At 39.2% G+C, this 13,849-nt stretch overlaps 1 protein-coding gene across 1 annotated transcript in view; it reads left to right on the top strand.

Moving 5' to 3' along the window:
* Positions 1 to 13,849, top strand: part of LRP2 (LDL receptor related protein 2) — a 185,660-nt gene that overhangs the window by 166,037 nt on the left and 5,774 nt on the right. The window contains 8 exon segments of the mRNA XM_043505242.1: positions 263 to 439; positions 1,512 to 1,631; positions 6,547 to 6,637; positions 7,198 to 7,265; positions 7,355 to 7,472; positions 10,102 to 10,231; positions 12,423 to 12,533; positions 13,176 to 13,283. Coding sequence (XP_043361177.1) covers positions 263 to 439; positions 1,512 to 1,631; positions 6,547 to 6,637; positions 7,198 to 7,265; positions 7,355 to 7,472; positions 10,102 to 10,231; positions 12,423 to 12,533; positions 13,176 to 13,283 — 923 coding nt within the window.

Here is a 13,849-nt window from a genome sequence, read left to right as displayed (position 1 = left end):
TTGAGAATTAGGTCCACTGCGATTAACGTGCATGAGCAAAACAGACAGAATATGGCACAAACTAGATGGATAATTGTTGTTTTACGTGTGTTATCATCAATTTGCAGGAACAGTGGCCTGCTCTTTTCAGTCACGCATTTTCATCAATACAAATGCAAATGGTTAATGAATAAAATACTTGATTCAAGAAGAAGAATAGTTGGCTCATCAATACTGCTAGGGATTCTTTGCTAACTGATGATAATTTTGTTCCTTTGAGAAGTCAGCAATCCGTACAGCCTTGATGTCTTTGAAGGCCATTTATATTGGATTTGTAAGGAAAGAGGTGAAGTCTGGAAGGAAGATAAATTTGGAAATGGAGAAAAGGTGAAAGTGCTGACTGTAAACCCTTGGCTTACTCAAGTGCGCATCTATCATCAGCATAGATACAATCAGTCAGGTAATCACCAGTCTTGGATGTTCTGTTCCCTGTTATCTGGAAACTACTATCCCAAATCCATAACAATGCCTTCAGAAAGCTTAGTATTAGCCTGAGAATAGGCAGATCTCTAAGCACATTGAAAAATACGTATTTCTGAAAGCATAAGGATGGAACTGGGATTGACAAGTGTATATAGAGAGAGGGGAACATATAAAATAAAGCAGGGTTTAAATACAGACGAACGGTACATTTCTCTTTTGCAATCATTTAGCACAAAATTATGGCTGAATCCATTTTCCCTCTCCTACAGCTTCTACACAGGAGGCAACAATAATTTATATTTGTACTCCAAAAGCACAAAATGCAGGCAACTTGTTACTGCCTCCGATATAGACCACCTTTGTCTTAACTCTCCTGTAATGGCAGGGCTGCCCAGGAGCAGTTCATACTACTCTAGCATGCTCTTCCTAGAAGGCTTTGTTTGCACTATGGTGGTGTGTAGTGTACATGTAGCTACATGCCACAGTGAAAAGCAAGGTACATCCACATTACGATGTGTAGCTTCATGTGAAAGACTCCAGCAGCAGAGAGTGGCAAGGAAAGACTCTGGGAAGGGGGAGGCAGCAGGGAAAGGCTCCAGCAATGGGGAGCTGGCCGAGTGTTTTTCCACTGCCTCTCCTGTGCCAGAGCCTTTCCCTGCTGCTGGAGTCTTTCACTGCAGCCGGAAAGGGCTCCAGCAGCAGGGAGCTGGTGGAAAGAAGCAGGCAGTGTAGATGTACCTTTAGTAGGCATGCTTCGTGGTGCTCAGACAATGGAGATGTTCTGTTCCTTCACCTCTTTGTGCACTTGGCTCGAAAGCTGTAATTTAGCCCTTATAATGAATGTAAAAGAAGACAGAAGACTTTAATATAAAATACAATATTTATAAGCCATCTTGGTTGTTTTACATATAGAAAAAGCACTCGGTTTAGAATTTATTGCTGTAACAATCATGAGCTACTTTGCTGACAGGTAGAAACCCCCCTGCTTATGTCTCAGAAATGCTGCTAGAATGCTTCTCCAGTTAACCTCTGTGTTATCTGCATTTCAGTGCCTAATCCTTGTAAAGATGTCTGCAGCCATCTCTGCTTGCTGAGACCAGGAGGATACACTTGCTCTTGTCCACAAGGGGCTCGTTTTATAGAAGGCAGCACCACAGAGTGTGATGCAGGTAGAGTGAATAGTCCAACTGCAAATGGAACCACTGACTCAGTCATATTTTCCTTTAATATGTCATTCTGATTTGGAGGGGGAATGTATATAGCTTTTCCATGACTGATAAAGCATTCTTGAATTAGAAATACAAACTGGGAGGAGGGTGCTTCAGTGGTTAAAGCAGGAGCCCTGAAGCCAGGACATGTGAATTATCTAGCCAAGTATACCACTGACTTGCTGTTACCTTGGACAGGTACCTTGGACAGCTGTTACCTTAACTTCTTTGTACCTCAGTTTCTTCATTTGTGAAATGGATATAATAACATCAACTCTATAAAATTTTCCAGGTTTCAGGTCCAGCTGTGAAATAGGCACTGATTCTAAAAACCGTTCACTAAGCGTACAGCTGTCTCCAGAGACCCCTGGCAATTTTGTTTTTAGTGAGTTGAACCAGAACTGAAGACCCATACACCCTTGAACTTAGGGGAAGTTAGGTTCCAAATGTGGATTCAAATTTTGTAGCCTAGGTTAGGTCCTGTGTACATTACAGCGATAGCCAGGGGACCAAGCTACAACATGGATACAGATGGAGTGTAACCTAACCCCCTAGAGCTGGGAGAAAATTTTCCAGTGGAACATTCTTCGTAGGAAAATGCTAATTTGTTGAAAGCAAAATGTTTCACGAAAAGTCTTTTGGCCTTTTCAGAATAGAACATTTTGATTTTCTGTTTCAAAATTGCTATTTGTTTCAATTTAAAAAAATATGATATAATATTATATAATCTTTTTAAACATCAAAATGGGAATAAAACATATCAATTTTATCAAAACATTTAGATCAACCCCAAAAAATCTTTTTTTAAAAAATTTCATTCTGTGGGTAACTGAATTTTTTGTTTCATTCCATTTTGGAATGGAACAAATTTGAAATCATGGAATTTTGCATGAAACAGAAAATCCAGTTCCCACCCAGCTCTAAAAAACACTCCATAATTGAGCTAAAATCCTTGGTCAATCCAGGATTTTGGCCTGGCTAATGGATATGATTGGCATCAGCTACGCTACAAGTTTAAGCCATGGGCAACCAGATTCTTTTATTCTGTTATAAACCATTTGTGTGTATACATTAGTGCATATACATTGGTATAAATGGAAACTTAGAATCTTAGAAACTTAGGAAAATGAATGTGTTTGACAAAATGCAAATTATATTTACAGTTCTGTACGTTTTTCTTTTGTGTGATCAGTAAACATTTTTGTACAGTACAGATGAGAGAAGCCACAATGCTCAAAATACATCCAGAGATCATTTACAAGTAATTGGCTTATCATTCAAACCTGTTAAATATAAGCATTCGGTGCTAAATGGTAGAATTGCACCAGACCACACTGCTATCAGGAGCACCTGGGAAGCATAGTTGCTGTGCCTTCCTTGAGCACCCACCCAAAGCGGTAGTGAGAGGTATGGGGCCCATGAGCAAGCTCTCACCTCTCTCCATCCTCAATAGATAAGATGGGGGCAATACCCAAGAAAAGGCCTTGCACTTTGTGAGTGTGAGGGCTGCCATTTTACTTAGCTGTTAACTGAGGTTCCAGGTGTTTTCTTCTTTGTGCACCCAGGGAGTCTGGGTTCTGTCTTAGTTTGGTTGATAGCACCTCATCACAACAAAAAGTACAAAAGATGAGCCAAACATATCCTAATCTTATTTCCACCTTGATGGGCAATAACTATAACAAAGTGGTCCTTGTGAAACTAAATCTAGGCTACTTCTCTACAGTTAATCCATCTGCAGGATTAAGAATGAATGTTGGTAAGACTGAGGCTATGATAGCAGAGGGAGGAGGACCCACCATGAAGGATATTACAGGCAGAGAACTGAGAAGAGTGAAAGAATTTAAATACCTAGGTCAATGATTGCTGGCAATGGTACCCTCCTGAGTCATGCCCAGCATTGTACCCAAGCTTCTTCCTGCAAATGGTGGAAGCTGGCACCAGTTATCTGTGAAAAAAAAGATGCTAATAAGGTTAAAAGGTAGAGTGCATTGTAATTTGATCCATCCCAATGTATGGAATGGAGACTTGGCCAGCCATGAGAAAAGAAATCAGTATGCTCTGCTCTATGGAAATGAAGATGTTAAAATGGTCAAATGGCTGGATGCTCTGTGATAGTCAGCTAAATGAGATTGAGAAGGTCCAATGAGAGTTGCCCCAATTGAAGACAAGTTGAGGGAGCTAGTGTATGTTGGTATGGACATGCCCAGCAGAGACCCAAGAGTTACATTGGGTAAACCCTTGCAGTAATCGAGGACAGAAGATGATGAAAGGGGAGGCAAAAGACCTAGTTTATGGACTGGATGTCGCTGGAGCTTAGAGAGACCAATTTGCCTGATAGCCAGGTGTACAGTCATGAGTTTTGGAAGAAGGCTACAAAAGTTGCCAACCTCAAATAGGGAAGTGGCAAGATAGAAGAAGAGTTAATCTGTCTGCTATGAGTCTTTTTGCAGGTCAGCGATAGACAATTTCACAAGCTACTCCACAAAGATAGTGCCACCTCTGATTTACATTTACTCAATACTTTATGGTACTTTGACCTATTATTGTCACAAGATACTATTTAAGCATTAAGTATTGGATCATCTCCAGGCAGGCCAAGCAGATGTTTCAGTTTACCACTGCATCTCATTAGTATCTAGCACAAGTTTGTTTTGAACTTTGAAGCAACAACCTTGCAAATTGTTTTATCTACATTTTATGACAGTGATTTTCTGTTTATTGCTCATAGCGCCTGCATTTGTTCCCCTTAATTAAACTGCTTTAAATAATCTGGCCAGAGACAAAGAAAAACAGGTGAAGATTTTCAAAAAGAAAAGGAGTACTTGTGGCACCATAGAGACTAACACATTTATTTGAGCATAAGTTTTCATGAGCTACAGCTCACTTCATCGGATGCATTCAGTGGAAAATACAGTGGGGAGATTTATATACATAGAGAACATGAAACAATGGGTGTTACCATACACACTGTAACGAGAGTGATCACTTAAGGTGAGCTATTACCAGCAGGAGCGGGGGGGGGGGGCAGGGAGGACCTTTTGTAGTGATAATCAAGGTGGGCCATTTCCAGCAGTTGACAAGAACCTCGGATTATCACTACAAAAGGTTCCCCCGCCCGCTCTCTTGCTGGTAATAGCTCACCTTAAGTGATCACTTTCATTACAGTGTGTATGGTAACACCTATTGTTTCATGTTCTCTATGTATATAAATCTCCCCACTGTATTTTCCACTGAATGCATCCAATGAAGTGAGCTGTAGCTCACGAAAGCTTATGTTCAAATAAATTTGTTAGTCTCTAAGGTGCCACAAGTACTCCTTTTTCTTTTTTGCGAATACAGACTAACACGGCTGCTACTCTGAAACCAGGTGAAGATTTTGTTTTGGAAAAAAATAATTGTACAACAAAAGGTATTTTACCATATTGGGCCCAGTGACTCAATTTTCTGTTCCTGTTTGGAACTTTGCTTTAAGCTTTTATGTAATACCTAACTACACAGTGGGGCTTACCCAATTAATTGTCATACCTGTCAGATATAGTTTTGTTTTTTTTTTTTTTTTATCATTTTCCCCAATTAAGGCCTCTAGTTGGAAGCAGAGACCTTAGCCCCAAATCAGGGATCCCTATATAAGCTAAATTCCCATTGACACGAATAGGAGTTTTGCTTGAGTAAAGGTTTCAGGAATGGACTACTTCTGACTGAAAAGTAGTTAAAACTTTTATAGCCCATCTAGTATATCTAGGTTGTAAGTGTAAGGAAGAGAGAGCCAAAATGCATCTTTCATTTATAGACTATAAAAGCATAGAGGATTCAGACCTTTTCCATAATATTTATACCATGCTTTTTAGTGTGTAGATTTCCCAAAATTCGAATTAAGGCCAGTAAAATTATACTTTAAAGAAACTTACTCTCTTTTTGAAGATCTTCATTAGGTTCAATATCAAAACATCAGAAGAATATCTGTGGGTTTCTCTTAAAAAAAACTTACCAATCCAATATTATATGGATGTGTCTTGGTCCAAGTCAGACAATGTTGCAGCCTCAGGTGGTACCTGAAGAGTGACTGAACCACTAGCCTGACATTTAATGGGCTCCAGTGCTGAATAATGTGGAGCTTGAGCTGCTTTGTGCTGACAGAGCACAATGTAGATAATAAATGGAGACTCCTTGGATTTGGGATTTCTCCCCCTTTGTCATTTTCCTAATTGGGGCACATCTGAGGTTCCCTCCTCCTGTTTAAAAGCAAGTTTCCATTCACTGTTGCCCTCATTCTCTCCAAAAATAAATGCATCATTTCTGGACAAATCACTTAATGCCCATCCCTATGGGACTAAATCTGCCAGCTGGCTTAAAGAGGAGTTTGGGACAGATGAGGTAGGATAATGTTGCATTCTGAATTTTGAGCCCTGCAGGCAGGGAACAGGAGATTTGCTTGACCTGACTTTGCTGTGTCAATTACTTTCCACTTTCAGAAGCATACACTGCAGTGTCCATCAATTTTCATTTACATTTCTTCATTGTGTATGCAAGAAAAAATGTTGAAACCTGCACACTTCTTGATGCTGCTGAATCATTTTTACTGAATAACCCCTTATTATGCAAGAACAGAAGTTTTATCAGGATTAAAAATGGTATTTTGGCAGCACAGTAAATATAGTAACCTATGTCCCTGGCATTAAGAGCGGTATTTTCAAAAAATTGCATCTGAGTTTGAATTTGCAAATGTTAGCACACACTCAGTTTGGGTGATTGCATGCACAAAATTACAAGCCTGATTGAAATTTGGCCCTAAAAGTAAATTTAAAAAAATTGCATGGTAGCATATGCTTTGCTGAGTATGGCTTATTAACACATGCATGGCTTTCCATTTCTGCAGCCATTGAATCCCCTCCAACAATGCCACCAGCATGTAGGTGTATGTATGGAGGAACATGCTATATTGATGAAAATGATCTTCCCAAATGCAAGTAAGTCAATGTTGTAGTGGTCGTAGGTCAGAGTTTGCTGGTTTAGCATCACACTAGGGTTCAATTCTTCAAAATGTAGTTACAATGATGCATTAACAGAAGATTTAACACATTGATAATAGCATATTTGTAGCAATTGTAGGAAAAATGCACATGACCATAAAATAGCAAATAAGTAGTTTGAAAATAAAAGGTTTGGAAAGGAAAAAAAAGCAAACCATAAAGATTTCTCTAGTACAAGCTATAAAATAAAGGCAAATTTGGTGAAGGGGGAAAAGAACTGTAAATGCACAGAGGTCTGAGCCAGTAGGTGCCGCCAGTGCTCCACGGAAAGCAAATCTCCGACTTTAATTACTTTAGTTTCTGACTCAGGATTACTGTATGTCTATTTCTAAGCAGATAACAGGTATATTATTTTTACAGTCAGTGAAACATGTAATTACTAAGAAGTGAGTTGAACTCTACTGCCTGTCTATAAACATTACAAAATATAATAATAAAGCTTACCAGCTAGACTTAATAAAAGACAGACGGTCAAACTATCTCCCTTGTATTCACAGGTGTTCTTCTGGCTACACGGGAAATTATTGTGAAATAGGATTGTCAAAGGGAGTGCCTCCTGGAACAAGTAAGCTTCAAGTATATATTAAACTTGGTTTTTAACTTTTAAGGTATGCTTGTTTTAATATTTACTTACTCTTCTATCTCTGGTAACAGCAGTAGCAGTGTTGCTGACAGTCATTCTAATAACAATAATTGGAGCATTGGCAGTTGGAGGGTTCTGTAACTACAGACGGACAGGTTCCCTCTTACCAGCACTTCCCAAACTACCAAGGTACGTTTCACAAGACAGGTTGTTGATTAGAGTCTGTATACCAGATGTTTACATTTGTTTACATTTGTGACTGAATGTTTCTTAAGGATATGATATGTCTATTATATAATAGTTTTACAGACACAAGGGAAGTGCAGGGTTAAAGCAATTCCTAAAGATTTCTGCTGCCAGTTAATAACAAAGCTGGTCATACCTGACGACAAAGATTACCATATTGTCACACTAGTCTGGGCCCCAATTAGTTTTCACATAAATAAAAACAACATGCTTTTAAACTGGATATTAGACTGGGTATTCAGTTCAGAGGGATGGCTAAATATGTTTATTTTCATTACTTTATCAAAGGTTATAAGACTACAACTCAGGCAAGTTAGATACAGGAACTCTTTAACCATTAGAAGGCTGAGCTCTTCTGTAATGTTGTACTCACCTGCAAGGAATGCTATGCCAACTACCCACATCTTTCACATTTATGTGAGGCAGGAGACCTCTGTCAGATCACTGACCATGTGAGAAGCACAGCAATCCAGTGAAAATCAACTTCATGAATTATAATTTTTTTAAAAAGTTTGACATTTTAAAGTGAAAGAAGGGGGATGAAGAAAATACTTCTAAAAAGAAGGGGCTCAGAGCACAAGCAGGTTTTTAAACATTTCGTTCAAAATATTTATTTTATTTAAAACATTTACTCCTTTTTCCTTTCAAACTTAAAATTGGTTCTTGAAGTACATGGGTGAGAAATGACACTTTTGGCTGCAGATCAAACTTGTGTGTGTGTGTGTGTGTGCAAATTTGTGGCTGGGTGCTAGTCTACACACACAGTGTATGAACCAATGTAACTATAGTGGGTTCCAAACCATTATAATTAAGTCAGTGCGACTTGTAATGTGGACCCAGACCTAGTCATACTCATAAAAAAGTGTTAATATTGGTATGCCAAAACAAGCAACCCCCATATACACACTTCTATGTCTATTATAACTGCATCCACACTAGTGATCACATTAACTTAATTATATTGGTTTCTGAGCTGATAAAGCCAAATGGGTGCAAAAACTGTTGTAGAACAGCCCTGAGAGAAAAAGTGTTAGAGTTCTAACTGCTGGTTGCGGACAGTAATATTCTGTTTCTGCATTGTTTCATGGAAATGGTCATTGCATCACCAGATATTGAGTAAGTGAAAGTTTTAAAACACTTACCTGACTTTGACTAGTGTCAATTTCCATGAAAATGGGGTCCATTGAAATAGAGTTCTAAATCTTATTCCTCTAATTACTGGTTCTCATTTTAAAATCTTTTTCAATGAGTATGGCTTAGCACTAAATTCTGTCATTGTTCAACTCCTCCTAATAGGCTCTCCCTATGTAATGCACTGTCTTGGTGCATGTGGTCGTGTGTTCTGTTGGCAGTTCCAGCAACTATAAAAGCCTGCCTACAGACATCTAAAGGAATTTTCTTTTAGCTCAACACGTAGGGCTTGTCTTCACTGTAAAGTGTACTTGAATTATAACTTGAGTGTTGCTCCTAACTTGAATCCAGTCCATGCACAAAAATCCTTATTTGGAGCATGTTGGTGCTTTTAACTTGAAATGACTAGCCCATCAGAGGTTATAGTCTAAAGCTCAAAGTAGAAATTAACACAACCACTCTGAAATATGGACCTAAGGCTGACTCCAATACCTTCCTCCTTGAAAGGACAGACAAGCTATCCCACAGTTCATTGGGAAAGAATTCATAGAGCAGCTCAACTTACTTACATGCAAAGAAACATGTGATATGCCCCCAGAAGTCTTATTGCCACACAAGTGAGGTCAGTGCCAGTGTGGACTGAGCAACTTTAATGTTATTTAGCAGTGTGGGTACTTTCACTCAAGCCAGGTTAACTCGAAAGAAGTAACTTGAGTGTAGATAATCTGAGTTAACTCTACAGTGAAGACCTCTGTTTTTGTTGCTGAAGGTCCTGGTTTTGACCACTGCTAATATCTTCATGTGTAAGGCCACAGTTCATATTACTCAGAATTTATACTCTTCCTCTCACCCAATTTCTAATATTGCTCATACAATTGCAAGCCTAAATTGCACCTGCAATTATCCCAATAGCATATGCAAATTAGGTATTTACATGAAAATACCCATGAGGAACCTAAATGGTTATTTGTATGCATAGAAAACTAATATATACACACAATTCCTGAAATTTTATCCTCCAGTTTGATATACAATTATAATGACATTTTTGTGTATGCTTTGGGCTTTTGCTCTGTGGAAATCTGGCCCAAAGGTTTTAATAAGAATTATACTATTGAATAATAAAATGTTTTAAAAAGACAATGGATTTATGAATTTGTCAGGAAAACAAAATTGAAAATAAGACTAACCAAATTATAGTCAGCATACCTTTTTTTTTAATGACTCAATATATCTTGTATATAACCAAACCCTGAGGTTCCTACTCCTTATTCAGCCAGAACTGCCATTGCATTCAATGAGAGGTTCGCTGAAGTGAAGAGTAAGGCAGGCTTCTGGAGTTGGCCTATAAAGAGAATGTTTCAGGTTTCCTAGCAACAATCACACAGAACATTTGATTTAAAAGGTTACTGTCCAAATAATTTATTTTTTATTTTTGAAGCTTAAGCAGTCTTGTAAAGTCCACTGAAAATGGCAATGGGGTGACCTTCCGATCTGGAGCGGATGTGAGTATGGACATCGGTGTGTCTGGCTTCGGAGCTGATTCTACTATAGACAGAGCAATGCAGATGGTATGGCTCAATTCCAAAATCATCTTTAACATTTTCCCTTGTTTTGTAACTGTTTTGTGTGTCACATGGAAGAGTTTTATACAGAAAGACAATGAGACGATAAATGCGCTACAAACAAAGAAGTGAATATTGAATTAGGTTATTTTAAAGAAGTGAAAGCAAAGACTGTTCTCTGAGATAATATACTTTTCTCAAGATTTATGTGGTAGAAATTAAATTAATCACTCTGGAAATACTTCAGCATATCATCAGGGAATGAATGGGCACTTTAGTCCTTTAATTCTACAGATATTACTAGATCTCCCTGCAAAGGTCTTTGTGTACTCGGGCATCTCGTGGAACAAGTCAAAATGTGCAAGTTACAAGGGTTCCTGCTTCCCGTCCCCAGTAGTATTATATATAACTGAGGCTTCAGACATCAATATTCAGAACCAGTCACAGGAAAAATGACTTTCTGCATTGGATTGTAAACTTGTGAAATTCACTGCTGCTGGAAGTCTGTGCAAAACCTGGATAAAACTAGGAATTTCTCCCTGCGGGCCCCTCCATCACCATGCATAATCTTGGGTGGGCTCACTTCCTGCCACTGCTTCCCAGCTCCCTTGGGCTCCCTGTTGCAGATGTACCTTCTTTCAGGGGTTCCCTGTCTGCTAGCTGTCCCGCTCAGCTCCCTAACTCCAATCAGGCTTCTCTCATTGAGTGAGACCCAGAGATTTGCTCTCATTCCTAGTCAGGCCCTAATTGAGCCAGGTTCAACTCATTTAATTTCTCCCTCCAGGTTTGACACTTACTGCAGGTGTAGCGGATGTGAGGCTGATTGTGCCCACAGGCTCTCATTTATCTGCAGGGCCAGTGTGGGGTTGGTACACTCCAACACAGAGTACAACTAGCTGCTGTTAGCTGCTGACATAGTCACTCTGTCATGTGAACGCAGGTTAGAACCACTCAAGTACTGCAAGTCCTCCAGTGCTTTCCCACAATCCCACCATGTGCCCAGAAAGGACAGAAAAGCTCTCTCACAATTCACTGGGAGAGAACTCATAAAGCAGTTCAGCTTACTGTTGCAGAAAAAAACACACATAAGTGAGCTCAGTGCCAGTGTGGACACAGCAGTTCAACTGTTATTTCAGTGTGGCCACTCTCCCTGGAGGCAGCTAATGCAAGTGCCAACACCCTGAGTTAAATTTGAAGTGAAGACATACCCAGATAGTGTTGTGGCTAGCTAAATCTGAAACAGAAAGTCACGTATCAAGATGCTGCAAGACTTTGAAATCATTCAGACAGGATCCTCTGTGTCACTATTGTCACTTGAGAATTCTCCAGTGCAGGGGAAATCTTCAGGTGCTTGAGAGTTGCCATAGTGATTGCTGTCCCACCCTCGCCCTCCTGGCTGCTGGCAAGGAACTGTGACCTGGAGGGAAAAGGGGCGTGTCAGGGCAAACCTATCCCCCGGCCATACTTAGCAAACCAGAGCAATTTAGAGAGGCTTTCATGTTGCTCTAATCTGCCCCAGGGGACTAGCCCTGCTCTCAGTCTGCCAAACATTAAACGCTGTTTCTGGCAGCATCTTTATACATCTACCTAGAGCACCGCAGCCACTGCTCAAGTCTGGCACAGTATGTGTGAAGTAGCTGCCATTTATATTATGCTCTGCAGGAATGGTGTATTTCTAACTTAATTTATAGGTTTTTAAATGAGCAGATAAACTTGTGTTTCTTCTGCAGAAAAATATAGCAATCTCCCTAATGAGGTAATGTGAATTGAACCCATTCTTTAGTATTTCAGATACCAATGATTAATTTGTATGTCACATTGAAACCTCTACAGTGAAACACCTGTTTTGGGATTATGCTTCCTTTGACATTTCCTTGCTCCTGAAGGCTAGATTTGTGGAAGCCATCCTTCCTCTTTATAACACATTTTGAGGAAATTATTGAAATGTTTCTTTTTTGCCTAGCTATGAAATGGACTGTGAGCCATTATTATGTGTTTAGGCTTTGAATGTGATGTACTCAGTGGTGATCTGATAGACAGTTAAGTCATTGAGTGGAATAATGCATGGTAAAGTTATACATTGAGTTTCATATATAATTTTACAAAAATAAAAATGTATTTCTCCCTGAGCTAATGGATTAGATTACAAAGTGCTGGCTATGTTATATGTATATTATACTGTGGGATTTTTTCACAGAATGAAAACTTTGCTGTGGAGTCAGGGAAGCAGCCAATCACTTTTGAAAATCCAATGTATACAACTAGAGAAGGTGGAGCCAGTGTAGTCAATGTACCTCAGCCGACATGTGTAAGAAAGAAATTGAGTGTTGCTTTTCTTCTTTCCTTCTTCTTACGTCCTTGTTCCCCTTCTATGCGCTGGATCTTTCTTTCTCCAATTTTTTTTTCATTATTATACCAGTCTTTGTTTGTAGGTCTTAACTTTTTCTCATCATTACTAGGAACTGTATAAATCATCCAACAGATTTTTTTGTGCCCCATATCCCTAAATGGCCCCCTCAAGGATTGAGCTCACAACCCTGGGTTTAGCAGGCCAATGCTCAAACCACTGAGCTACCCCTACCCCCATCTTATTTGTTAATTTAAAATTCTCAATTTTACTATCAAATGGCTTGGTTCTAAGTATTTTCTGAATTTTAACAAATGTATTTGTTGTGTCCAGAGATTTCATTATTTCATTTATACTGAACGGTCCCAAAAATCTATGGTCAACTCTGCTGGGGATCTGACCACTTTCCAGAAAACTCTGTTTATTTTCAGGGCCAAGGTTGGAAGAGAAAACTAACATGTCTCATATATGAAACTTTGAGAGATTCAGATCATTTCTCTTTATCCCTCTCCTATAGTTTTGTGTTGGCCTTGACAGATCCTTGGTTAGATTGGATGGTTCCAGGGCTTTATCTTTACCCATTTAAATTATTTTTACGAACAGGTAACAGCATCGAATAGTGAGGAAAATGAGAATTTTGAAAATCCTGTCTATTCTGCTGCAATATCTGCTAGTGCACAGCAACCTCCTGTAAGCACAGAAACAACACAGGTAACACAATGGTGCTTTTAAAAAATTTAGAACAGCGCTAATTCATTGCTGTATTGTTCTTAGTCTTTGAAAACCCTTCAGTGCTGCAAACTCAGAGCACTGTTTTATTTGTGATCAGTGTTAGGATAACTGAACTCTCAAACCGAATGCAGGAAAGATGTACAATATAATTTTCACTTTGCGTAAAATTATGACCTGGAGGGAAATTGACACATCTCATTGCACAAAGTCCAACCAATCAGGCTTTATATGACAGTAACAAGGCTGCAGTTCATCCCCTCTGCTGTTGCTATTCTAGCATGCAAGCTCTTCTTCAACCTCCTGTACAAGGATTTTGTCAAAGCATCTCTGCAAGAATTCTCTTCCCTTGTCCAATTCAAGTATCCACTTCATGTTAGTCTATTTACAGTCTGTGTAGAGTTTGCCTCCTCATGAAGTGCAGAGATCATGCTATGCAACTGCTCCACTCAGGCACAGTTCCAACACAGCACTGCCACAGGGATTAAATGTTGATTTAGGATATGTCTACACTGCAGTTATAAACCTGCAGCTGGCTCATGCCAGCT

The sequence above is a fragment of the Dermochelys coriacea genome, chromosome 11 (assembly GCF_009764565.3).
Source record: "Dermochelys coriacea isolate rDerCor1 chromosome 11, rDerCor1.pri.v4, whole genome shotgun sequence".
Lineage (NCBI taxonomy): Eukaryota > Metazoa > Chordata > Testudines > Dermochelyidae > Dermochelys > Dermochelys coriacea.
The sequence above is the reverse complement of the archived record's forward strand: the minus strand, read 5'-3'. Positions and strand labels throughout refer to the sequence as shown.